The sequence below is a fragment of the Maylandia zebra genome, linkage group LG6 (genome assembly GCF_041146795.1).
Source record: "Maylandia zebra isolate NMK-2024a linkage group LG6, Mzebra_GT3a, whole genome shotgun sequence".
Taxonomy (NCBI): Eukaryota; Metazoa; Chordata; class Actinopteri; order Cichliformes; family Cichlidae; genus Maylandia; species Maylandia zebra.
Window position 1 is genome coordinate 9865035 of NC_135172.1, and position 26649 is coordinate 9891683.

The 26649-nt window shown below is 40.7% G+C and overlaps 1 protein-coding gene across 1 annotated transcript in view; it reads left to right on the forward strand.

Moving 5' to 3' along the window:
• Window positions 1-25372, forward strand: part of LOC101463716 (protein phosphatase 1 regulatory subunit 29-like) — a 321443-nt gene extending 296071 nt beyond the window's left edge. The window contains exon 9 of the mRNA XM_014411477.3: window positions 158-25372. Within this exon, the coding sequence (XP_014266963.1) occupies window positions 158-1772 (1615 nt within the window). The 3' untranslated portion in view covers window positions 1773-25372. The remainder of the gene's footprint in view (window positions 1-157) is intronic.
• The last annotated feature ends 1277 nt before the right edge of the window (window positions 25373-26649 follow it).

The following is a 26649-nucleotide window of genomic DNA, read 5'->3' on the forward strand; positions in this document are numbered from 1 at the left end:
CTTTAGGTCATTTTTATAATTCTTTAAGCTTTAATTAAAAAAGCAAGGATTTTGTCATCTTAGGCCATCACTGAAGGGAAACCAGTTTTTAGAAAAGGTACGCAATATGGAAACAGAGTATTGTTTGTTTAAAAGTAAATCTGACCTTTTTTTTTAGGTATGGCCCAGAAGCAGCTGCAGCTGTAGTCAATGACCCAAATGCCATGCAGCGTCTTCAGGAGCAGGCTCACCACCAGCATCACCATTCAGGCGGTGCAGGAGCCAAGCTGCCCCAATCTGCCTCCTCTAGCACAGGCATGCTTCACGGTTCAGCCAACACCAGTTCTTCCCGCCTCTCCACCTTGCCACAGGTGGAAAAAATGGCCACTGCCTTCTCTGAGGCTATGGGTGGCAAGGGTAACTACATGGATATAAGGACAACGGGAATGGCAGGGGAAGGCAGGGAGGCAGTGATGGCAGCTGGAGGAGCAGGGCCAGGAGGGGAAGTAGTTGTGGATATGCGAGGTGGGGCTGAGAATGGGACGGAGGCTGGGGAGGATTCAGATGATGACGGTCGTGGCTCAGCATCAGAGATCTCCACCATTGCTAAGGAGGTCGATAAGGTGAACCAGATTATCAACAACTGCATTGATGCCCTGAAGCTGGATGCCTCAGCTAATGCTGTGACCACAGCTGACAATACCAGTTCTGTGTCCTCCCAGCCTCCTTGCATAGCATCGCTCCCGCGCAACCTTCTCCCCCTCTCTCCAGGTCACCCTGGAGATCAGATCATGGCTTCCTCTCCAAAGGTGCACCCTAAGCCTCACCTTCAACCTCATCCACAACCTCATCCTCAGCCAATTCCTCAACCACATCCTCAGCCACATCCTCAGTCCCATTCTCAGCCCCATTCTCAGCCTCATCCACAGCTCCATCAACAGCCTCACCCGCCTTCAATGGCCCCAGTGCCCCTGGTCATGCCCTTATCTGAGCGGCCTGGTATCAGCGGGGGTGGATTTCTCTCCCCTCCTTACCGTGATCCACCCCCAGCCAATGCAGTGCGGCCCCTTCAGAGGCAACTGAGCGCAGACACTGCTGTGGTTAAGAACCGCTGTGGTCCCCCTTCTGCAGGCTCTGCCAAGAACACAAGAGTGTATAGTGTAGACATCCCTGAGCAGCGCAGTGATCCTCCCAAGTACCCAGGAGAAAAGGGTAGCCCCGTGGGTTGTGTTGGAGCGGGAGGAAGTGGAGGAGGTGGTGGAATAGGAGGCTGTAACGGAAATGGAATGGGAAATATTAATGGCGGAGGCCTGAGCTTAAATGGGGGAGGAATGGGATGTAATAGTGGGAATGGAGGTGGCGCTGTAAGCTCTGGACAGCAGCAACAGCAGCACTTGGAAGTTCAGCCAGACTATCATAGCTCTGAGCACCGCCACTCCTTTCCTGCACTCTACTATGAGGGTGGCAATGAATCGCCTTCACCATCCCAAAAGGCTTCGTTTCTCAAGCCACTTGGGCGCACCAAGAGGGATGCCACATCCACCTACTCCCAGCTCTCACCTTCTCGTCACCACAACTACAACTCTGGCTACTCTTCCAGTCCAGAGTACTCATCTGAGAGCACACTGCGAATCTGGGAGCGATTCCGACCTTACAAGAAAAGCCCTAGAGAGGAAGCATCCTATATAGCAGCAGGGCATGCTCTGCGCAAGAAGGTGCAGTTTGCCAAGGACGAGGACCTTCATGATATTTTGGACTACTGGAAAGGTGTTTCCGCCCAGCAGAAGCTGTGAGCTGGGGAGCAAAGCTTATGTCCTAAGGGAGATTGTGGAATGAATGCCAACAGCGGACTACTGAAGAGGAACATATTAAGGTAGCAAGACAGATAATGTTTCCTCAGAGGTGTCTAGCGACACAGGTCATTCAGGCGCCTGTTCAAGAATTAAAGAGGTATTCTCCTGGTGATTTTTAAAAATTGATTTTGTGAAAATCCATTGACATTTTCAGAGGCTATTTCCAAGGTTCTCCTCTGTCTTCACCTCAACACGAATGATTTTTAACGAGAATCCTGCCTCACCCTGGGCACTTTGGTCCTTTCAGGCTTCACAGACCTGTTGACTAATCACTAATGATCAAAGGCGAGGTGATGACAAGCAAACGTCTTCTACCTCACTGCTGGCAAACTGGAGCTCAGCTATCTCCCCAGAAACAGCACCCATCATGACTTAAGCGCCATCTGTTTTTTCTCTAATCCCATCAAGCCGTTATTCACAAAACAATCATTCCATGGCACGGCAGTACCTGCTGTCCTATAGAAACATCATTTAGGATGGTAATGAGGAAGCAGGGTGAAGAATTAGGTGTGTTTTGTTTTAGAAAAGCCTGAATCTCCCTCTTTAGGGAAGACATTAAATGATACTTATCAGGTTAATTGTTCTTCCTGGCGATTAGCCGGTGTGAGAATAGTTCAGGAACGCTTTGTGTTGCGCACACTCATTGATTTGAAGCACCTACAAACAGATGTTCAGTAGTGTATGGACATGCACGTACAGTTTCTGCATGCTTGAGTGATTACTTGTGTGTGAAAGAGTAAAGTTCTGGTTGTCAGTGAGTCGTTTATTATTCTCAAGCTCACCCAAGGTAGCAAAGCCTGTACAGCTAATATATGGATAACAACAAAGTCAGGAAGTTATGAGTGAATGTGAGTGAGTACATAACTGTGTATTGTCTGTTGAGATAGCATGAAGACCCACAGGCATTTTTGTCCCATAGTCCATTTCTTATTTACAGTTGTAGCATATTTCTTTTCATAAGGGAAGTTATGAGATAAAAAATTTACATTTCAATAGTCCAAGTCTTGCAGAAATTACTTTAGGTTGAGTTATGCAGGTTTACAGGACAGCCATTAGCTCCTATATTAAAGAAAATGGTAATCATGTTTAGGAATAGAGGCAAACTAAGAATAAGTAAGGGTTTACTGTAGCAGCATCTCATTTTTAACAATTTCCCCATTATGCAGACAGACTTCAGTGTATTGTCAGTTGCCTTTGAATCAACTGAATGCAAGGAACCCTAAAAACAAAAAAGTGAAATGCTTCCACTACTACACGTTAAGATGAAATGAATAATACGCAGGGTGAAGACCCTAGGGATATACTCTGTCGCTACACTATATATGACCACCTTGTGCTCTGGGTGGAAGCTGGTAGCTCGCTAGACCTGGACCAAAGTGCCCTTGGGAGGTATGACTTTACAGGTTTCCATTATAATCTTTTCCATTGTGGTCAGCAAAGTATAAAGAAAACAAAGTTACAGCCTTGGTTTATTTAGGATTAGGGTTTAAAACTATGGTTAATACAATGAAAATGGATTAGAGGAGCAAGGCTTGGGACTGTTGTGGACTAAACAAGAGACCTTGAGCATTTTTATTTAATTTTCTGCCCAAATTCCTATTACAAGCTATAAATTCTTAAAATGCAAATATAACTCATTTCCCTCTGTTTTTCTGCCAACTCTGTCCAACTTAATGGGATAAATTAATGACTAATTTTTGAAGGCTGATGTTGTATCATCATCTGAGGTCAGAAGGCTCTGCTGATATTATTAACTCTGCAGGATTCAGAGCTTGACTGAAATTAATAACAGATAGCCTTGTTTCGCTGTCTGTCTACCCATTTTTTATTTATATAATGTCTCATCATTTTGCATTTCCCTCCATTTTTTGCAGGCAGGAATGATAGTCAGACACTGGCGTGAAAAACAAAAAGTCATTCACCTTCACTTGTGCAGGTGAAGGTGAAATTAGGCTATAACCTTCTGGGCTATGTTCTTTCTGCTTTGAGTATGATTGGTCTGGATTGGCCTGTTTGCAAGGCATGCAAGTAATGCATTCTTATTTGATTTTCCACAGGATTTAATCTGATGTTATTGTTTTGATAGGCCTTGAATCAAGCCACCATTGACAGTGTGAGTTTGATGGGGCATTTATTTACTCTTTCACCTATAAAATGTACGTCTAAAGAGTAGGCAGAGTCGCAAAGGTCAGCGCAAATGACCCCAAATCTGCTGTGAGAAATAGAAATGATCATGTTTAAAAGCAGTTGGGACATGTCATTTTATTAGATTTTTTAACACTGCACTTTGTTCTGCATAAATTGTCCCATCCAAATATGTTATAATTTGCCACCCTTTGTCACTAAAAGAAATGTCTGATTGTAATATATTTAATTTGTCTGAATGAAAATCACCTTCACTTCCACTGCAGCAGTGTGATGGCACAATCTCTCAAAACCTGGACCAAAAAAACCAAAACAAAGACAAGTCAGAGAATGTTTTTGCTTTTGATATTCTATTATTTTGAGTAATAACTGGCATTTCTATGTCATCTGTGGCAGTCAGTGCAATAGACCCACTGGTGTTTGCAATGGGATGTCAGCAGAATGTCATTACTTTATCATTAGATCAATAGAACCTAATTTGGGCGAGTGGTAGCGCATAAAAAATCCACAGTGTGAATTCCCTTGGGCACTCAGTTGGACCGTGTCCATTTTTTATAAAGTGCCTAGTGTTCTATTTTTGCCTTTTGTTCAAGTTTTACTGGCAGCTCCCCTATTTGTAACGTACAAAAGGAATCACCAATCAATTAGTTTTAAATTAGTACCACAGGCTATGCAGGGGTAGAAGCTTTTTAAAAAAATAATGGCTTAACTTGGAAGAAGAAGGGGCATCGAGCTGAGGTTACCCTCACGTACCCCGAAGGCATTTCTTTAGATGTAAGGAATAACATTAGCTCAGTTATTCATGGAATTATTCATAGTTTCCAATTTGCCATACGTCACACCATTACCAAGACCATCACTCACTTTTGTCCACCAGTCCAGTGTTTATTTAAATCTATAAAATTACTCTTTAACCAAGCTGTTCTCCAAGCAGACTTTTTCCTCTGCCCCGGAGAGGAGTTCATACATGGTGACCAAGCTTTGCTCTTCTTTACTTCCACTGGTTGATACTGACAAATGTACAGATTCTATAACCTGGGATTTGATAGAGTGCATCTTCTTTCCAGTCTGTGTACTTAACCATGGTCATGTATGAAATCGTAGGCCTTCAGAAGTTAAAGGTAACAGGGAACAATTGAGAAAGCACAGCTTGTGGCAGTCTCACAAGTCAAACTACCTTTACCCAGAGGAGAGGAATTCAAGAGTACAATTAAACTGGTAATCAGGCATTGTGTATGCTCTGAACAAAAATAATTCGCTAGGCTTCTTTTTTTTTGTGCCACAAAACTGGCATTAACATCACGATTCTAGTCCTGGTACTTTGGGTTGAATGGGTCTGGTCTAAAAGCTTTTTATTAAGTTATAAACTAGAAGGATAGTTTCTATATGCCTCAAACAAATTCACGGTGGTTTCTAGACAATATCACTGGCTGCCTCGGGGAGTCATTGCTGCGCAAGTTTGGCTTCTTATTTCAGTTTCGTAAGTTTCTGAAGTTCAGGCTTATTGAAAAACACAAATCAATAGTCATGGAAAATCACAGAACAACCCTGCTCATTTCCTCCCTTTGGAGTTGTAGTTGTTCTAAATGTGAACCTCAGGCACAGAAACCAATGGGTTGCAATGGTTCCCAGGGAATGGCAGCGAGGTCTCTTTGCTCCTTTTTAATTAAACTTATGAATCCATAGGATGAAGTCTGCAGTGGAAACACTGGCTTTGTATTAATGCTGTAAACATTAAAACACTATACAGATAGCGTCTGGCTGAAGTAAACTCAGAAGAATTCCTCCCTCTATCCCTTTTTGCCTATTTTTCCTTTACCATTAACAAGGTAATGGACCACAGAAGCCTATGCTGCAAATATAACTTTTTGCCCGTTCTCCTTGAGTTTAATATCACTGTAGAAAATGGGAGTCTTGGGTGAGAAGTATGTGCTACAGGAAGTGTAACGTCCTGACAATTTAATCTCTTAACCTATCTTGGCACATTTATCTGCATTCTGCTAAACAAAGTAATCAATTTATGTTGTAAACATGTAAAATATGATACATTTTTAGATCAGATTACATTTCAGAAGCCACAGTTTGGTGCAATTTGAAGACGTGCATTTTTTGTGTTAAAGCGTGACACGATGGGACAGTCTTGCTTTCCCGGGCCAGGTTTAATTTACTGTTCATTCTGAGCTCTCCCTCCCTCCCTGCTGCTCTTGGAGATATTTTTTTCAGCTATGCTTTAATTTCTGTATTTGTTTATTTTACTTCAGAGTTTTCAACATACTGATCTAAGGACCTGTATTATAGGACCTGTAATAATGGAAAAGCAGTTATCAGCAGGTCAGTGCTATTCTCATTTTATCCACACTACGTGTTATGTTTGGGTTAAACCAAGTACAGACAGTGCTGTTGTACTTGGAGTTTGAGTTTTCATGGATTGTGATGAATACTAATTGATAGGCAGAGCCAAAGGTCCTCCAGTCTCACCACAGACTATTTAGAAGCTGAAGGGAATGAACCACAATCTGGTAAATCAAGTGATCTGTTGCGGAAGCTTAAGATTCGCATACGATTAAGATAAGAAGTTTCTGAAGGCAATTTTCTTAGACTTGGAGAAGCTCCAACTTTCAAGAAGCACAGACTTTCAGTTAAAGTGTTTGGTGCAGTTCACCATTGGTTTTGCTAGGTTATCAGCCAAGCTAGCAGTTACCTGAGAGCTAATGAGGAATTCACTGTGGTTTTCAGTCTATCTGATTGCATCCAGAAACATTGTATTCTGCTCCTGCTGGAAATCAAAAGTGAACCAAGAAGTTTCAGACTATTTGACATTCCTAAGTTTGTCTGGTGATGCCAGGCTAGTTTTCTACCCTGGATGGTCATACTTACATTAACTATCATTTCTGATCTCTGCCAAATAACAGTCACTTCTGCCCCCCCCCTTCCCCCATTTGAAAAACACCATTTCACACCCCTTTCAGAGGTGTCAGACTAATTAACTACTTTCAACACTTTAAATTTTAAGCACTGTGAAACTATATTGCTTACTGGCACTGAGAAAGAAGCTCTGTGACTTGTCTGTATCAAACTAGAGGCTTGATAACAAGTCCAAACCCCCGAAGAACCCCGAGTTGACTTTTGTCTTTGGCTATTTGACTGGCTCCACAGAGGAAGCAGGACTGTGATTTTAAAAATGTCTGTCTGCTGTTGAAGTTGAGTCGTCAGTTGGTTGATTTATTTGTGGGTTGACGGTAGATCCGCTGACCTTTCGGCTCACTGTCAACCGAACAAGAGAGACTGACGGAGGGAGTTGCCTCGTGAAACCAACACGCAACAAAAACAGAAGAGTTTTTTTTACCGGTGGCCAACTGTGACAAACACACACTCTTACACAACTCCACAAAACACACAAACGCTAATGTAGAGAATCAATGAATATACTGTACGTGTTTGAATAGTTTAGAGTAACACTTTATGGACATAAAATGTAAGAACACACACTACATACACCTTCCCACACATGAGCATATATACCTACACACATTTGTATACGAAAACACCTTGGCACACACACACACACACACACACACACACACACACACACACACACACACACACACACACAGAGAGACCATATTCACACTTGCCTACACAAAACATGGACTGAATATATTTCTATCCACGTTTACAGACACATATGGTCTTAAAAGTGCCAAAACGGCGAGTTTTATATGCAGATGGAGTGGAACCAAACATCTGTAGAAATGAACTCAGTGTCTTTACAGGCCTAAGAGCCCGAGTGTCTGTTTTTGTTTCTGTATTTACCTCCCTGTATAATTGGTGTTTCTTTTCTGCACTGTTCCTGTTTTCACTGTTGTAATTCTCATACTCTGTTCCAGTCTGTACTTCCTGTAGAATGAAATCACTTACTGTGAATGTTATGTTGAGTTCTCATGGGTCCTTCTGATCTGTCCCGCTTTAAAATGAATAGTTGTAACAGTGACATATGTTTAATCACAGATTTTCTCACACCTGCAGAAGCCCTCCTGCTCTGCAGACACAGATCAAATGAGAGCACAAAATATCACCACAGTTATTGTACGTGTGAAAAAGTAGGGTTTGATTCACCTTTGGACAATCAAAGTCTCTCTCTCACACACACACACACACACACACACACACACACACACACACACACACAGAGCCGTGTAGAAGAGCTGATAATATGCCTGTCACGCTGAAGCTTTCATCACCGCTGGGCTTTTCAAGGACCTTGTTTCTCAGTTTTTAAATCGAGGCAGTCAACTTCAGGAAGACAGCACTGCTCTGCTACTGGAATGAACATTGCCACAAAATTTGTAGGCACTAAAGATAAATTAGAGATGCTTAAAAAAATTTCATATAATCCAAAGTGTTGTACAAGGCAGGGGGTTCAAGTCAATATTTAGTGTGATCACCTTTGTTCTTTAAACTGGCACAGATGTTTGTTACACTTCTTTAGTGTACTCGGCTGGTAGGTCCCCCAAAGCATCTTTGAGAACTTGCCACAGTTCTTCTGTGGATTTATGCTGTCTCACTGTCTTCTGTCTTTTTGTGTGACTTGATTATGTTTCCTGGGGGCCCTACAGCACCATCTGTTGCAGGACTCCTTGTTCTTTTTTGCCAGTAAAGATAGTTTTGTTTTTCGAATTTCTCAGCAGTAGGTTTGGGATGTTGTCACGCTTGCAAAGGGAACCAATCAGATGTATTACCAGTTCTAATTAACGCAAGTGTTTAAAGCGTCTGCACAGCACTGTACTGCACAGCACTGTACTGCACGTGCGTGTTTTGTGTCATGGCGACAGTGTGCATGTGTATGTATGTATTTTTTGTCTCAATCAAACAACCTGTTGTGTCTGACAGTACAGCTCTGCATGAGCTGTGTGTTCTTATCAGTGGACTGGGTAGCATTTATATCGCTGTGTGTGTGTGTCTGTGTATGACTTAGTGCGTGTTTGAGGGACTTTGTTATGAAGGTCCGTTCTGTTGAGGGAGTAACAGCTGAGGCTGGGTATCTGAAGCATTTTTAATTAATCTGCCTTTCATTCTGCAGGGCTCTCCAATACGGCTGCACTCATTCACCCGCGTGCTGCCACTCATGCACACACACAGACACACGTATGAACATGCACACGGGCATACACACAAGCATAGATTGTAATTTTGTGCTGCCATGTCATGTGATTTTCATTCACATGTATGCAATTACAATGCACACAGTCAGCCAGACACATGTCTCACATATACAATGACTGCTGTTGTATTATAATTACTATAATTGCATACATGTTCATGCACCTCATAGCCAAGTGAATAGCCGCCGCCATATGTCACGTCCTCGCTTCCTGTTCGGCAGCACTCTGCCCAGTGTTGCCTGATTACCAAAAGCCCAGCAGGTTAGCTTTCTCACATCAAGGCTGGTGTGCTAGTTTTCCCCACTACTGCTCAGCAGCAGGGGGTAAGGGGGAAAATAAATGTAGCCAGACAGCACACAGAGCCAGGTTAAGTAAAGGCAAGGCTCTGAATTTTAGTGTTTAAACTCTAGTGTTATTGTAACTGCATCGCAGCTGTTTCCTGATTTGAGTTCGAGTGAGCAATGAGGAAAACAAAAGAGGTTGAGGGAGAGAAAAGGATGGGCAAACAAACAGCGATGAACAAGAAACAAATGCGACAAAAAGGACTGCGAAGGGAAGTCCATCTAACACCTCAAGTCTCCAACAGAAGTCCACAAAGTAAACTGTGGCACCTCAGCATCTGTGCTATTAATCTCCCTTTGTGTGAATGACCTTGACACACAGCGCTGCAAACAAGAGGCAGGATTACACACAGAGTCTGCAGTTTAACTGTCCAGGTTTGGAGTGACTGTCACAAATATCCTTGTGTAAGTCACTGAAGCTGAAAACATCTGTGATGCACCTGCACATTGGTTAGGTTGAGGCTGTGCTCTGCAGCTCATGTCAATAAGGCTTGAAAATGTTATACATTTTCTTTAGTCAGCAAATTCCACAAAAAGATCAAAATCTAACTGTGTTTTTCCTTGTTTGAAGCAAAAGGAACTTCTTAGATGATCAAATATTACACAAAAAATGGGAAATTGGATAGAAAGTGCTTGCATCAATACTGCACAGCAGCCCACAGCACTGAGTATAACATAACTGAAATAACTTTCAAATACAGTATGTATTGAAACGAATCATTTGATATCAAAAAGATGTATTTTTAATACAGCGAACAAAGAAGCTAAATATAAAGTTGTTGGGTATTTCTGGGTTCAAACAAGCACTTTAGCATCACTGAGACTTTAAAACTGCCCAGATTTTGTCATCGTCAGTAAAATGATGAGTGCGGCTGCTCACCCGGGTCTCAAACTGCAAACTGCACAGATGGTATCTTCCCAAAGGAAAAAGTAGTATAGCTTACTAGGGTATATTAGACTTAACAGTTACTATATGGACTTCTATATAATAATAATGGATTGGATTTATATAGCGCTTTTCAAGGCACCCAAAGCGCTTTACAATACCACTATTCATTCACTCTCACATTCATACACTGGTGGAGGCAGCTACAGTTGTAGCCACAGCTGCCCTGGGGCAGACTGACAGAAGCGAGGCTGCCATATCGCGCCATCGGCCCCTCTGGCCAACACCAGTAGGCAAGTAGGGTAAAGTTTCTTGCCCAGGGACACAACGACCAGGACAGAGAGCCCAGGGATCGAACCGGCGACCTTCCGGTTACAGATGCAGTTCCCAACCCCCTGAGCCATATATTTTACATTAGATTAAAACTTTGGGTGTAAGATTCAGATAATTATTTGTTAAAAGCTAGACATTTTAAATGAGAATAAGAAAGAAAAGTATGTCTTTGTGCCCCCTTTTCCCTGTTAATGCCCTATCGGCCCCCTTGGCTAAACTTTGCTAGATCTGCCCCTGCACAGTTACCAGCCGTCAGCTGCATAGAAAAAGATCCTGGTGTAGAAAGTAATGTTAAATAAATTCTAACAACAGCTTATCAAGGTTAAACGTGCTGCTGTTGTTCAGCCGCTGGTTTCCTCTTTCTGGCGCAAAGTGGGCAATAAACAAACAAGAGAGAGGGACTTGCACAGAAAAGCCGATCAGCTGATCATTGATCAGTTTCACGATTGAAGTAGGAGCAGGAGAGGGAGGGAGAGAGAAGAGGCACTCGCTCCATATATCGGTATTTAAGCTTAACGTGGGAATGCTTTAGATGGACTTACACACTTGCTTTACTTCTCTCTGGGATAACTTCATTGGAGATGAAATACCGGTTTGGTAGTCAGGCTAGAAATACACACAGCTGCTCTGTCACATGACACATACTGCTCCTACGTGCTACGGTTATGAGCCGAGTTACACCATGTTGCAAGTTTTGTGAGGTGCTTTTTCGATATTTAATGGATCGGATTACATTTTTTATTTCTCTCCGATATCTGATCCAGTAATTTACATCAGTATCGGACCGATATGACTGGCTATCAACAGTTTTTAATCCTAAGTTTCATGAACCTATTCTTAGTCAGCCTGACTGCGATTCTTTCCTGAAACATTCCAATATTTGGTGGAAAATTGAGAGCCCACAGGCTGTTGTTACATTGTGAGTTTAGAAAAACTGAGCTTAATGACACGTTGCACTTGAATACTGCTAATAAAAAGCCAGAGAGCCTGACAATGACCACTAATTATTTTTAGGGGCTTGTTCCTGTAAAACACCACAAGATGCAAAACACTGCAACGCATTAAAAAGACAAAAGCCTTAATGAACGCAGCAGGAGCTTGGACCCAGAAGTAGTGTTGTTACATCATCATTTAACAAGTGGATGCTTTAGCAAGCATATCTGGAGTCCCTGTACCCACAGCTGCCATTACATTACCTAGCAGCAATCATGTGTAACTGATGTTTTCATTCTTACCTTTTGCCTTTGAAATCGAATAATTCTTTTTGATTCACCTGTATTTTGAGATTCTGGTCCTCCTGTTCTTACAAAGGAGAGAGTTCCCTTTGCTTGTGGTGCTGCATCGAAACACTTCTAAACTATGTGTAATCTAAACTGCAGTTCTGTCAGGACCACTGCAGTCAATGAAGATTGAGCTCTCCATCTGCAGTAATTCATATTTGATCACATGGCTCAGTTCTGTGAACCCCTTTGTGCTCATATGTGGAAGGGGGCATGCATGGAAAGCTGAAGGCGAGAGAACAGCAGCAAGACTTCAACAGAGAACAGAGCAGGAATGACTGACAAAAGAAATGATGCTGATAAAGTCAGATATTGATGGGAGGAGCCGGGATGGGTTCATGTGAGCAGCAAATGTATGCATGCTAAAGGAGATGAATTATGGGCGCTGTATTAGACAATTAGTGTGACACCTTTCTTCTCATCTAATAGACTACATTCATTTTGATTTAGTTTAGTCATAGTCTTTTGATTGAAAGACCATTCAGTTTCACAATTCTTTTAGTTTTAGTTGACTAATAAATATCATAGATTATATTAGATTAAATCTAAAATTAATTCAAACTAAAAAAAGGAAAAGTTCATCTTGTTTTCACTGAGAGGCTGAGAGTCTACAAAGCTTCTATTCTGTCACATATAATGTTAAATGTGTGCGTATGGCAACTCTTCTCTTCCTCCCAACCATTGACATTTTTTCGTGTTCTCGTCCCCCACAAAAAAGAACAAGTTGTATAATTCCTGTTGATCCTTACGACACAAGGAGATTACTTCCACAACTTAAGTAATTCTGATTGGATCCTTCCTGCAGAATATTGCCATCTCTTTTTTTATTTGTTGACGAAAGTGTCATTACATTTCAGCACATCACAGTTTTTGTCCTCTTGCATTATTTTTTTTCAGCTATCAATCATCTTGTTTTTGTCAGTAAAAGAAATGTCGTTGATGAAAATTATTAGTGGCAAAGAACACAAATATATATCCAGATTTTCAAAGGCAAAAAAAGTCCAGATCATAGACACCTACTAAAATTTGCAAACCACAGTGCAAGTTATAACATTCTGAATTCATATCCATATCTGACCCTAGGTGTTATTTTTCTTTTAACATCGATGTGTTCTGCAAAAATAACAGCAACATGAAAAGTAACACTTCACTGCCAGCTACCTTTTAGCCAGAGAGATATCCATGTAGCGGAAACTTGAGGTATCCCCCGCTTGAGACGGTAATAAAACATGGAGTTATGTAATTGTTTGACATTATAGTCAAAATTCGGTCCCAGCAGAATGAAATATTAAGAATATTGGGGGGGGAATAAAAACACCAATCCCCCCCCCCCCCCTTCATTGTTCCTTTTACATCACTTAAATATGAATTGCTTTGGCAATTACTAACTCCAGAACATGATCAGAGGGAAATGCATTCAAGCTTTTGGTTACTCCCTGGGGCAAACAAATGCTGTAAATTTAATAACGGGCGTTCGAATACACAGAGCAGTGGAAGGCAGCTCTTAGAAATTGTGCTGCTGTTCAGCAGAGGAAAGCCACGACTATCCTGCTTATACTGGATTTTGTGCATGTAGGGGTCAACTATAGTGATTTGCCTCAGACAATCTTGAATCAGCGGTATCCACTACCAAATGGTAGTAGATACCATTTGGTCTCTTCAGTAAGCAATTTTCTGCATTTGAAAGGATCTTTTATACCCCTCACAGAAATTGTCTGCACTTGTCTGGCACTCACATTATATATAAATGTGGAAACAGCGGTAACGTTGCCGGCAGCCAGACTTTCAAGGTGAAAAAAGTGGGAGCTCTATTCATTCATGAATGTGTTATTCTCTCTTCTTTTGGGTTTTTTTTTTCACATTATTGATGACCTTAAGAAAAGATGTACATTAGCAGAGTTTTTTGGGTATGTAAAGTGTACAGATCAATTCTGATGAGCTAAGACTCGCCAAACCTGAGACGTGTTGTCTCAAGCTCAATTCAGTTAATTTATGATTTCTCAATTCCTCATGACCTGAAACATAACTTTTTTGCGTACTTTTTGCGTTTTGATCGTAGTTCTTAAAAGAGGCTGTGAATTAAAGTTATTGGGATTGAACCCTTCAAACGTTTTCTTTGCTACCAAACTTTACTGGGTCTGAAATTCCAACTGAAATCATAACATCCTATTTGTCCGTTATGCAGGACATGTTTTATGTCTGCATCACTCACAGTCCTGCAGGTCAGTGGGCTATTGTGATGTCGAGCCCAGCAATCAATTACAGGCAGCGGCGGCGGTTGCCGGGGGCAACGGGCGGAACAGTCAAGGTTGCTAGGTAGCAGATAAGAACACTGGCTCTCATTAATTGCCTTTTGCCGCCGTGGTGGGGATGGTACAGGGCAGCTGATACTGCTGAGGTATGCAAGCAGAAACGCTTGTACACATCCAGTGTGTGTACTCCTACAGGCACATCACTACTAAAAATTTAATGACCTTTTCACACCAGCATTTATCAACTGAGCGCATGGGAGGAAGGATCGAATTAGAGAAAAAGAGAGCAATAGAGGGGGACCAAAAACAAACAAACAAATCCATAAGGAGCAGGAGTGTGATGCGTCACCCCCTGGCCAAGATTTGTAGAGCATCACATTAACTATTATTACATATGAGCTAAGACTATACCCTGCCTGTGTGTGGATCAGTCTGGACACTTGTGAAAAGGTTGCATCAGAATCTCAAATAGGCAAGCATCAAACAGTGCTCCAGGCAATCCCATCTTTTTCATTTCATTGACATGGCACATTATTACCTTCACATCTGAAGACTAATTTGGATCACTTTTTCTAGAAAATTGCTGCCTCGAGGCTCTAATACCAAACCCATCAGGTGCCGTCAGAGACGTAATCTCCGAAATCCTCTGACATTCAGCTTGGAGTAGTTTGATTTGACAGGACAGTCTTCATGTTTGTGTCCTGAGCTGCGCTGTGGAAAACAGCACCTAGGGTTTTTTTTTATTGGCTCTAATTTACAAAGCTGGTTCATTAAAGTAGGCAACGGTTTACATCTGTCTCTCTTATGTGAAAAGGAGCCTGATTAAACAAGCAACCGTCTCAGTTTTTTTTTATAAACCTCTAATGTATAAACCTGCCAGATTAAATTAAAAGCATACCTCTCCTGTGTAAAACGCTGAAAGTAGAACACCGTACAGCTGTCTTTTTAACCAGCTATCAGTGTGTGTTGCATTTTCATGAAGGAAAGCCACTTTCTGAGCTTGATTACAGCAGGAATGTCACCACACCTTACCCTGACAACTTAGCCTCTCTCTACTTCTGACTTGTGGAAAATGAATCATCGGTTCACGACCCTCACGTTGCTTATTAAAGACACGGTTGTCTTTCACAGCTCAGTGTTGCTTTGTGGCCGGATAAAAGCTCAATAAAACCTTTTAGCTTAAGCACAGTGGGAGGAAGTTAAGCTCCCAAGACTTGTGTTCTTGGCTTACAGAGAGGGATAGAGGAGTGAGAGCAGAGTGTGTAAAGGACGTTGTGTACCAGTCTTTGCCTGAGTGGTGCTGTTAAATACTGTTAGGCTTGTTGTTTTTCTGTCTGTCTCAGTCTCTCAGTTTCACCTGTTACTGTTTCAGAGGCAGTGATGCTGGTGGGGTAACACTTAAAGAGAGGTGTCTGTGGATTAAACGAATACATCGAATGGGCAGAAACCAGAGGTACTGCGGGACATTTGGATTAAATTCACAATGGACAAAGATGGAAAGGATAGAGTTGGTTATAGAGAATAAAACTTATGCTGATGGAAGGTTGAGTTGATGTGGGAAAGGTAGGAAAGCTGGATAGGGGGAAAATGGAGTAAAAATGAGGTAGAAGGGTTTTCTTGAAACTTGCTACAAATGTAGGCGTTGTCCAAACACTTTTACAGAACAAAATGGATAGACCTGTCCATCCATTCATCCATTTGTTTCCGCTTATCCTTTTTCAGGGTCACAGGGGTGCTGGAGCCTATCCCAGCTGTCTTAAAGCAAAAGGCAGGCTACACAGGTTAGTGGATATACCTGTTCAGAGTAAATTCTCTCAAAGGTAGAACAGAGGGATGGAAATGGGAAGTGCAAGTCCGAATGAGAATAATAGGACAGATGTTTAGAAAGCCTCTCCCCATAGGTGTTTATGTTGTTGAGGGAAAAAATGACATGGATTTGGGAGGATAATTGATCCGCAGTGAGTCCCTAAATCTTTATTCAGATTACAGCAGATCAAAAACAAGAATTTAATGTAGCAAACTCATAAGTAGTTTATATCAAAGAACCAAGGTAGATCAAGAAAAGTTGAGAGAAGATGGACATGGAAAAAGATGGCAATGTGGAAACAGTGAGGTAGCAATAGTTGGATGTCAGAGAGACGCTAAGAGGAATAAGAGAGGGGAACCATGTTGAAGAGGGTGATTGGAAAAGAAGATACTAAGAGCAGCATTAGAGTCAAGGCTCCAAGCTTGGAAATTGCTGTTGTAAGATAAGGGAGGAGAAAAAAAGAGGAGAAGGAGGGGCAAAGAAAATCAGAAAGAAAACCAACTGGAGAGTACCATGGAGGGAAAAAACTTAACTCACATCCTGTGGGATATCGGTTCAGAGATGAGCACAGAAACAGACAGGAAGTAGTTAAAGAGGGGGCTGCCGAAATCTGCAGCTGAAAATGCTGTTCTCATTAGTTTTGAAGAAAAGGGAAGAAATCTGTGATGTATGAATGAAAGTAAAAGAGCAAAAGCAGTGCGCAGGGCGATGGATGGCTGAAAGGTTGAGGCAGTATCTTGTGAGGCTGAGGTACCATCTCTGCCATTCCCCATTGGATGCCATCCATAACTAAAGAAACGTTCAAGTAGCTGTGACATTTTCATATAAATCAATGAATGTTTGCTGTTCTCTATCTACACGTAAGTGATAAAAGCTGGAGTTTGCTCTGGATAAATCTGGCAAACAGAATGTTGAGCTTGGCTTTTCTGACAGATGGAGATAAAGAAGAGAAAAAAAACTAAAAGGGGCAGAAAATTGAACTTTACTGAGAGAAAAAAGAGCTACAACTAACTGCTTGGTGGTTTTAAATGTAACTCGCTGCATTAGGTAATGTCATGTTATGTGATCAGAATCTTTTGATACTAGCACTATGTCTATGTGATCTGTGATAAAATTGCAGTTTTCTTTACAAGTGTAACTTCATGACAAGCCACCTCTTCTGGTTGTTATAGAGTCCTATGAAAAGGAAAAACAGAAAAAAAAAGCAGAACCACATTTGGATGCAAAGCTTAAACTTGCATTACACAGTTTTGTCCAAGCTTCAGCTGCTGGACACACGGCCTCACATTTGACTCTAGAATACTTAAAGAGGAGTTCATGATTGACTCGGTGAGTACAAGCTTCCCAGGTCACGTGGCTGCCAATAACCCAAATGATCACCCCTTCGCCACCGTGCTGACAGTTGGTATGAGGTGCTGATATGATGTGTCTGGTTTGGACAAACATGGTGCTGTGTATTAAGGTTGGTCTATATGCTTTTCAAAAAGGAAAGTTTTCGCTAAAAAGCTGATGTGACTTTATGATTATTCAGCTAACAACTACTGTGACACTAATTTTTCAAGACATAGGACAAAAATGAACAGTATTTTTTGGATCTTCTAATAAAAAAGAAAACAACAACAACAAAGAAAATGTCATGGAATTAATTGTTGACAGAACATGACATGAATTTATGATAGTTATCTGTTTTTATTCTATGACATTTGGAGCAAACAAATAATCATTTACTCCAGGAGGTATTTCTAGAGTAGATATATTCTATATTTTAATAATTTACCAAATGTCAGTAAGTGTCATGTAGAATAATGGAAATATTACTTGTTGGGTAAAGAAAATGGAGCCTGTGTTCCCAGTCATGTACGAGTAGGGACTCATACTTGTTTGCATGCACTGTAATGAATGATTTATTTCTCTTACTGTAATGAAAAATATGAGTCTTTCTTAAATAAGTCCTTTAAAATGTATTCCCCCTGCTCAATATGGGGCGGGACATATTGTCAGTGATATACACAGGAAGGAAATCACGTATCTAAGAATTCCAAAAAGGAAAGGCAAGTAGTGTATTATGAAATATGATGAAGGCAGCTTGTCAGGCTTCGGGCAGAATAATACACTTAGCATGCAGAAGGATGGTGGGTGAAGGCAGAGAGGCAGAGAGAGAGAGGATAGGAGTGCTACTTGGAGATAGATGGAATGAGATTTTCCTGATATGATTCTGAACTCTGCTCGGACAAGCAATAACCTTTCCACTTTTTTTTACCGTCCCCTCTTTTTCTAAAATCCCTTCCTTTTCCATCACTTTCCATGTTTCTCTCACTCCCTCCTCCTGCCCAATCCTCTCACTAACTCCCATTACACCCAAACTCCCTCGTTTGCCACCCTCCTCTCCGGCTTTGCAGCACAAATTACACCTCGTTTCTGGAGCTTTGTGAAAATACGGCCGTCATCTGTGAAGGGATGAAAAAGCATTTGTAAAACTGGATGTGCGTGCCCGGAAACAAAAGCAGAACAGGAGCTGTATGTGCATGCAGTTTGTTTTTATGGCCTAATAAGCAGACTCATTTCCATGTACTAATTTATGAGCGCATACAGAATGTATAGTGCAGCGTGCTCTTCCCTGCCTGTGCATAAATACCATTTTGGTGAATAGATTAGCCCCATAATCTGTTTAACCAGCAGAATGCAGCGTGGACGTTTGTGGCCATGCGGATTCCAAGTGTCTCCTTTTTTATGAGTGGGTAGTTGATCAATGATTGTCCCCGTTCATTCTGGCAGGGTTTCTTTTCAGAGCCACTTACTTAGATTAGACTAAGTGAACAGACAGAAAGTGTGGAGAAGAGAGAGAGAGAGAGATAGAGAGAGAGAGGAGATGGGACAGAACAAGGCAGAGGGGCGCAAGGAAGTAAAAGCTGATAAAAAGCAGGGCAGCATGCCGTGGACTGTGGGCTGATCCATCAATGGAGCCCACACACACACACACACACACACACACACACACACACACACACACACACACACACACACACACACACACACAAATAAAACTAAAATAACTGGTTTATAATATGGAAGTCCATGCAATACAGTACAGGAATCATCCAATGGGAAAAAAGTGAATTGTTCAATTATTAATTAACATTGTACCGCTTCATTAGATTTTGACAGCTTTAACTGCTCAGTGTTTTGCCTTTGATGCTGATGTGCTGATGACTATAATGATGATGATGATGACGGCATAGTGGCAGACAGGGGACAAGAAGACGTTGAGAAGTGCAGCATGCACTAATAAAACATAGCTACATGACCAGTAGTCTAAGTACGTGGGCCCAGCTCTCTTAGTCATCATTAACAGTGTTAGCCACAGCTACAGCTGTCACTTGTCAGGATGTGATCTCTCAGCTTTCCGCTGGGATCACACCACAAGTGATATAGTCCTGTTGCCACTGACAACGTGTGACATTAGATTTTAATGACATGACAGTTAGCATAACAGAAATCCACGCGTGTCTTCGGGGATGATAGACTGTCTGAAATGTGTTCAGAAACATGTGGGTTTCTATCCTCGAGCTCTCGGTAACAACCACAGAATTATCACGAGGTAGAAAATTGTGAATGTAGCAGAGACGGGACAGCGTGATATCTTTGTTATTCTTGGATATTCCACTACAGAAAAATAAAACAGCCCCATGCATCTCCAGTGTATCCTCACATTATGACCTCCCGTTCCTTATTTATTTGAAACCGCTAAGTCTCAGAGAAAGCAAAAATTACAGGTCCTATTTCAATTCTGTGCTCGGTGCTCCCACTGCCACTTTGTATTATGAACATCTTTATAAGCAGGCACTATTTTACTCAACCTGCCCACCTCGTTAAATGATCTCCGTCTCCACAGTTGTCATTCCCTCTACAAAAATACCTCTCATAATACAATCACATAATTTTGTTTCAAGAGCTGTTGCATGACCTTAATCTTATTAGCCAAATCAGTCCCTTTAGCTGATATCTCCAGCTGTTGCCATGGCAATGGCCCCAGGTGGCATGCTTGTGGATTCCAAATCCAGACTATTTTCTCACGCTACTGAGCTCCCCCGCCTCAAAATCTCAATTAGTGGCCGACAATAGGCTCTTTCAAATGATCATTTGCCAAACTCACCAGTCAATACATTGCCCGCCTTTCGTCTTACAGGAGAATTTTGTCTCCTTTGCCAGCTATTCAAAGCTAATTTTGCCTTTTGAGTGACTAATACACACATTGGCTTCCCCCCCAAATCTAGCAGTTTTTCCAGTCTAGCAGTGTCGCACTCCAGTTGTCCTCTCACTTCCCCCTGTTATTTCCTCCTTTGTGCTTTTTGGCTTTGTGCCTTGATCTTCAACTGCATATCACTGCCAGCATATAGGACTGCCATTTTTAAGAGGATAAATGCATCGTTTTAGTATTCAGCATGGGCATGTTAAACTGTTTTTTAAAGTCATGCATGGAACCACTATTTACCATTTCAACCAGTTACATCAGGGATGTAGTGGGGGCGTCATAGCTGGTACCTGAGCTCTGTCACAGCAAAAATTCAACCATGTAAAAGCATCCATGCATCACAGAACACTTGAGCCCAATGCGCTGTGTTGTTCATTATAAATAAACTCAATACTTATTGACCTAACATGAAGCCTTAAGCCCACTGAACATATTTATTTATATCCTTTTCTAGTCTATAGTATGTCACACATATATGCAAACCAGTTCCCCTGAACAGCTCAGTGTCAATTATATTATTATAGCATTTAATATATTTATAATAATTATGAACAACAGTTTCACCTAGAGCATAAAATCTGCTTCAGATGAGTGGCCCTTTTTCTCTCTGGTCAGTATAGCAGAAAGGTACAATTAAATAAGTTATGAGTAATCCTTAAATCATTTTGCATGGATAATGACACCCTAGTCCCGTCTTGTATCCTCGCTCTAACCATTAACATTGTAGCACTATAACATGCTGCGTGGAAAGTGGACAGTGCAGGGATATGACATGTGAAAGGTGCAGGATGCAGTGTGCTGTTTAAATAATATCATGTAGGAGAACTTGGCAGTCATTTGTGAAGTTTTAAAGGTTCATACTTTTTTTGAAAAGGTTTGTGGGCTGGTCTCCATGACAAAGCAACACCTACACAATGATAAAAAAAAAAAATTGTTAGTTGTGTTCTGTTTTACTCAGGACTACTTAAACACCATGTTATGTGTATGGATTAATCCTCTGTTCATCTTTTTTTAATCTTTACTATGTCAACATTCCTTCATGATTCATCCTTCAGTGCTGATATACGTTTTCTTTGTTTTATTTGAGTCTTTTGCAAACCGTGTTGATAAAGTGGGGTTCATGGTTTACACTTATAGAAAGAGAGGATTTGCAACATAACATAGAGAGAGAACAGAGTAAGAGCATTTTTAATCATCGCCTGAATGATGATGGTAATTTGTGTGTGTGCGCGTGGATGATGGAGGTTATTACAGGCACCTTATTAGCAGTGCATGCATGTGTGTTTGGTTTAATTGCTCTAATCATAATAACCGTATGTAACTTAATGTGAGAGCCATTTAGCGTACGAGTCTGTGTCTATGCCTGTGGCATTTCCTCACTTCGCTGTGACTTTATTGTGACCTCATATCAGCTTTTCCACTGAGAAATAACAAATGCATGCAGACACACAACCACACCTGCTGAGAGAATCACAAAATACAGTGCAGTGGCCATGTAATGGGAAACAGATTGTCTAATTGCTAATTACTATCATAGAACAGGACACACACATTGCACAGGTATGCTCTGCACAGTAACCTGTTGGCTGTTGGTTATCATCAACATCAGGCTACCTGTGAATACATTTACCAGAGTTAACCTTCCACCACACAAGCTTACAGCTTACAGCTGTTTGTTCATCCATCATTTGTGAAAATTTACCAACTTACCACTTTGTGTATAATTATTCTTCCCTTGATCAAAAAACATATTTAAACACAGCAAGATTCACGAAATGTGTGCAAAGTGTACAACGGCAAATTTGCATAATCAGAATCATTCAGCCACCTTGTTTTCTGTTCCTGCAGTCTTCATACATCCTCAGCCGTATTTCAGTTTATAAAGCTGCATGTTTGCCTCGAGGAAAAGTGGAGAAAGTGATGAGGATGCTGCCTGAGCCACTAGGGCAGGGGTGGGCAACTCCAGGCCTCGAGGGCCGGTGTCCCTGCAGGTTTTAGATGTGTCCTTGAACCAACACAGCTGATTTAAATGGCTAAATTAGCTCCTGCAGTTCTCCAGAAGCCTGGTAACAAACTAATCATGTGATTCAGGTATGTTGACCCAAGGTGAGATCTAAAACCTGCAGGACACCGGCCCTCGAGGCCTTGAATTGCCCACCCCTGCCCTAGGGAGAAAAAGTGGGAGAAAGTGAGACTGAAGAAAGTAAAACAAGAGTATCTGAGGAGAGAGCGAGAAAAGGCACTCCTTTCCAAAGTGTTTCCTGGGGCGTGATGATAATAGTTCAAAAAAAAGAAAAGAAAAAACAAGACTCACAAGCTGATAGAAACTATGCTGAATATCAAGACACTCACTGTCACTTAAGTAGAAACAGAAAAGTTTTGACTTCAACATCAACGTTTCAGATTCTTCAGCATCACTGGGACAGTCAACAAAGTTAGACTGTAAGTGGTGAAATCCAGTTTAATAATTGATAAAACAATAGTTTAATAATTAGAATAGGTTAAAACAAAACCTTTCAAGTTAGCATTTTGTGCTCGTCGCATCTAATGTCATATTTCGGAGTTACAGGGTTTGCTTAATCCTAATTATAACCAATTTGTATTTATGGTGTATGCTGTAACTGTAAATCATGACCAAAAGTATATAATAATAATCATCATTTTTTAACAATATTATTATTATTGTTTTTATAGAGTATAGACAAACAGAGTATGAACAATTTCAGGAAGGAAAATATTGCTGAGTCTCAGATTTTGTAACCACAGCTTGCGTATAGATTGTGTGTGTCTGGTGTTTGTGAATGAGGCTCAGTGTCTCAGTGGGCAGTGTTCATGCAGTTTGTATCTTGAATGTAACACAACAAAGGAGAGATAAATAAGTAACATGTACCGAACACATATTTCTATTTAAGAGTGTATTTTTACAAATCAATATAGATACAAATATGTTGACATTGTCCTTTCCAGTAAGTCCTGTTTCTTCTTTGGTGCAGCTTTAATGACAAGTTAAGTTTAGAGATGCCAAAAAGTAACAAACACAAAAGCCTCTGCTCCACAGAGGATGCCCTTAAGAATTCAGACAATCTTAAAATCCTGCAGTGCAGCCCCCATGCAAAGATGGGAAAACACTTCGCTTTGTCCATTAGATAAGTCACCGTGGGATATACAGAGTGCCAAAAACAGAAATTTAACTAATAAATTAAAAAAGAAAAAAAAAATCAGAATACAGTCACTATCTCGGGGGACAGTGATTAATGATTTGTGTTACTGCTCAGCCTTTCCACCCTTAAGGCCCAGCTTTCAAGTTTACTGTAAAAACTGGAAAAAATGTTTTAATGCGATACATTCTTGCCTCAAATGACCAGCAGTGGAACACAGTCTGGTTTATATTATTGACATCAATAATCGCTTCACCATATCAAAATGTTCTGAAGCAATTTTGTTAAAGTGTTGCCTTATTTGATTCTTTCCTTTCATATCTTTCATAAACGCAGATCGTAATAAATGCTTTAAGCACATTTATTGTGTCACCAGATGAGAATGATTCAATAAGTGGTTTGTTTTCAAAGTGAAGACGTCTGATTCTGAGCTTTTTGTGTAACATCATTATTTTTTTACCACCATCTTACATCAGTCACACATTGTCAGATTTGTTCTTTGATCTGAATTTAATTTTTTTCTTTGTAGAGAAACTGAACCGAGAAACTTGACGGGCATGTTTCTGTAACAAAGACCCCCAGAAGAAATAATATAGCCTATAGCATATTTAATAGCACTTGTCTGGGCTTGTTCCAGATTCTGGATTCAGTCCTGCAGTGACTGCGGAGATTATACTTCATTTCTGGACCTCTAAAATATTAGCAATTCAGGAAGTACTTCCAAAAGTTAGGGTGTACAAATTCTAACCTCTAGATAGGCTGTTTGTTTTCCCCCCATTACTTAGGAAAGTTCCTTCCCCTAACATTTGCTGTGTCTCTCATTCATAATGAGCTGTCACAACTCCAAGTTGAATAAGTCTATTCAAATGTATTCATATACTGGCTACTTTGATAACTGGATGACAATATGCACAGTGAAAGTCTAAATAGTGTTGAAAACCCAGTTTTAGGCAAGCGTTTGTCCTGGAGACACAAAACCAGGAGCAAAACATGTTAAGTCGACTTGTTTACTGTTCAGTATCCGGGCGGGCTGTATGTTGTCGTTTTTTTGTGTCTGATATAATTAGTGTAGATAAAGAGGACATATATTATGCTCTTCTGATCATCATATTTCTTCTGTACATTTCTCTTACTGCTCTTCACATAAACCCAATATTCCCCGTCAGCTCATTATCACCGATATATATCGACAAAATAACAGAGTCAGAGTCTACACTAAGGACGCCTTTTATCCACGTGGCGGTTGCTGTTAGCCTACTGATATGTGAAGCGACAGATCAGAGGGGGGACCATGACACTGGTTGACATGCATGGCGACAGATGAAATTCACACAATGAGCTGAAATGTGAATATCATCTGTCTTCGCCGCGCTGCGCCCGCTCACATACTGCTTTTATTCGAATCCACAGGCCCACATCGGCAGCAGTTGCTATTTCGAGCTGCCCCGTGTTCATTTTTGTTCCTGTTTGCTGTGTTTGCTTTATTTTGCCTACTTTGATCTATTTCTAGTGTGATTTTTACAGCAGTTTGGTTGCCTGTTCGAGAGACGATGTGTAAACTAAACGAAGATGGCAAACAAACAAGATCTGTGAATTTTGTACAAACTGTAGGAACAAATGACTGTTTTTCTACTGAGCCTGTTATCTCTATATGTTTCTTTGGTGGTGTTGGGGGGAGTGAGGCTCTATATGGAGCTCGGGTGGACAGGGTGGGACCGGGATATTTCTGTAAACGGTCGGGGACTGTGCAATGGCTACTTGTAATTATTCAGAGTATAAAGGTGGAAAAAATGTCCGTTATGACAAATGAAATAAAGTGTTATATTTGCATGATTTCCTGTATTTTCATCAAGCTAATATTTATGGTTGTGTATACTGAATGGATGTATTATTAACTTAATAATTGTTTAATTATGAAAATGAAAAAAACAAAACAAAAACAAAACCTGTCACTTTCTTCTGTGAATTGAAATATATGGTTTCTTAGCTCTTTTATGACTAACTTAGCTGTTGCTGATGTTTCTTGTCGTTTGCACTACTCTTTACTGTCACTGATTTGCAATCTGTTTCCATCAACAAGCGCAACATCTTTGATAATCTAAAATCGTGCAGCACTCTCGCACAGTTTATTATTTTTTCCTCAGAGGCACTGCAAAAAAAAAAAAAAAACGGATCCTCTGAGCTTTCAAATTCCACCCTAACAAATCCCACTTTGAAACCTTTTCCCCTGACAGACAGATTTACATTTGTGAATCAAAGCTTCAAAAGCCACCTCCTCACAGAAACACTCAGAACACATTACACCAGACCTTTCCTCTAAAGAAAAAAAAATGGTTGCCACGGGGGAGGAGTCAACAACATTCAGATACTGCATCCTACGTTTGACGGAGTTATACAAATTAGTCTGACAGGCTGACAATTTTTGTTGTGTTTAAAGTCTTAAAATGCAAACATGCCAGGGGAAGGTGAAAGAAAAGTCAGAACAAGTGATTTTTCATATAAAGGAAGAAGGTCCCCCGAGGCTTGGCTTTAGTGTCTGTAAACATGCTTCCCCCCCCCCAGTGGCTTTTCTGGACTTCACCTGCTTAGATTTCACACTACCAAGAGCATCATTGGTGCTGCAGTAGTAGCATCTTTGAGCCATAAATATTATAAACCAAATTATACCATATTATAACCAAAGAGTTTTTAAGGGGTAAAATATTGCAGTATTATATGTCCAAACATAAATAATTAATAATAAATAACGCGTGGACACAGTTACCACCATACAAGGATAATGTGCTCATAGACAGTGAGTTACATTACCACACTGCTGTTAACATTGGTTTAATGGAAAAATGCAAAGCAGGAGACAAACAGAAGAGACATTTTTCCCTGGTTTAGAAGTAGATCAGTGAATTCACCGCACACTATTAAAGTGGACACATTTCCATTCGCTTTGTGGTTTTTCAAATGAGGTCATGCTTTAAAATTACAACCTCAAAAAAAGTCAGAATGATGTGTAAAATTTAAATGAAAACAGTGAAGTATTTTCAAACACACGAAATACATGGCTTCAGAAAAATATTACTCTTTTTGCAATTGATGACAGCATCAGAAGGCTGGAAAAGAAGGTGCAGCAAATAGAAACAGCTGGAGATTGTGGAACAATTTCAGAACCATGTTTATCAACATAAAACTATAAAGATTTTGAATGTG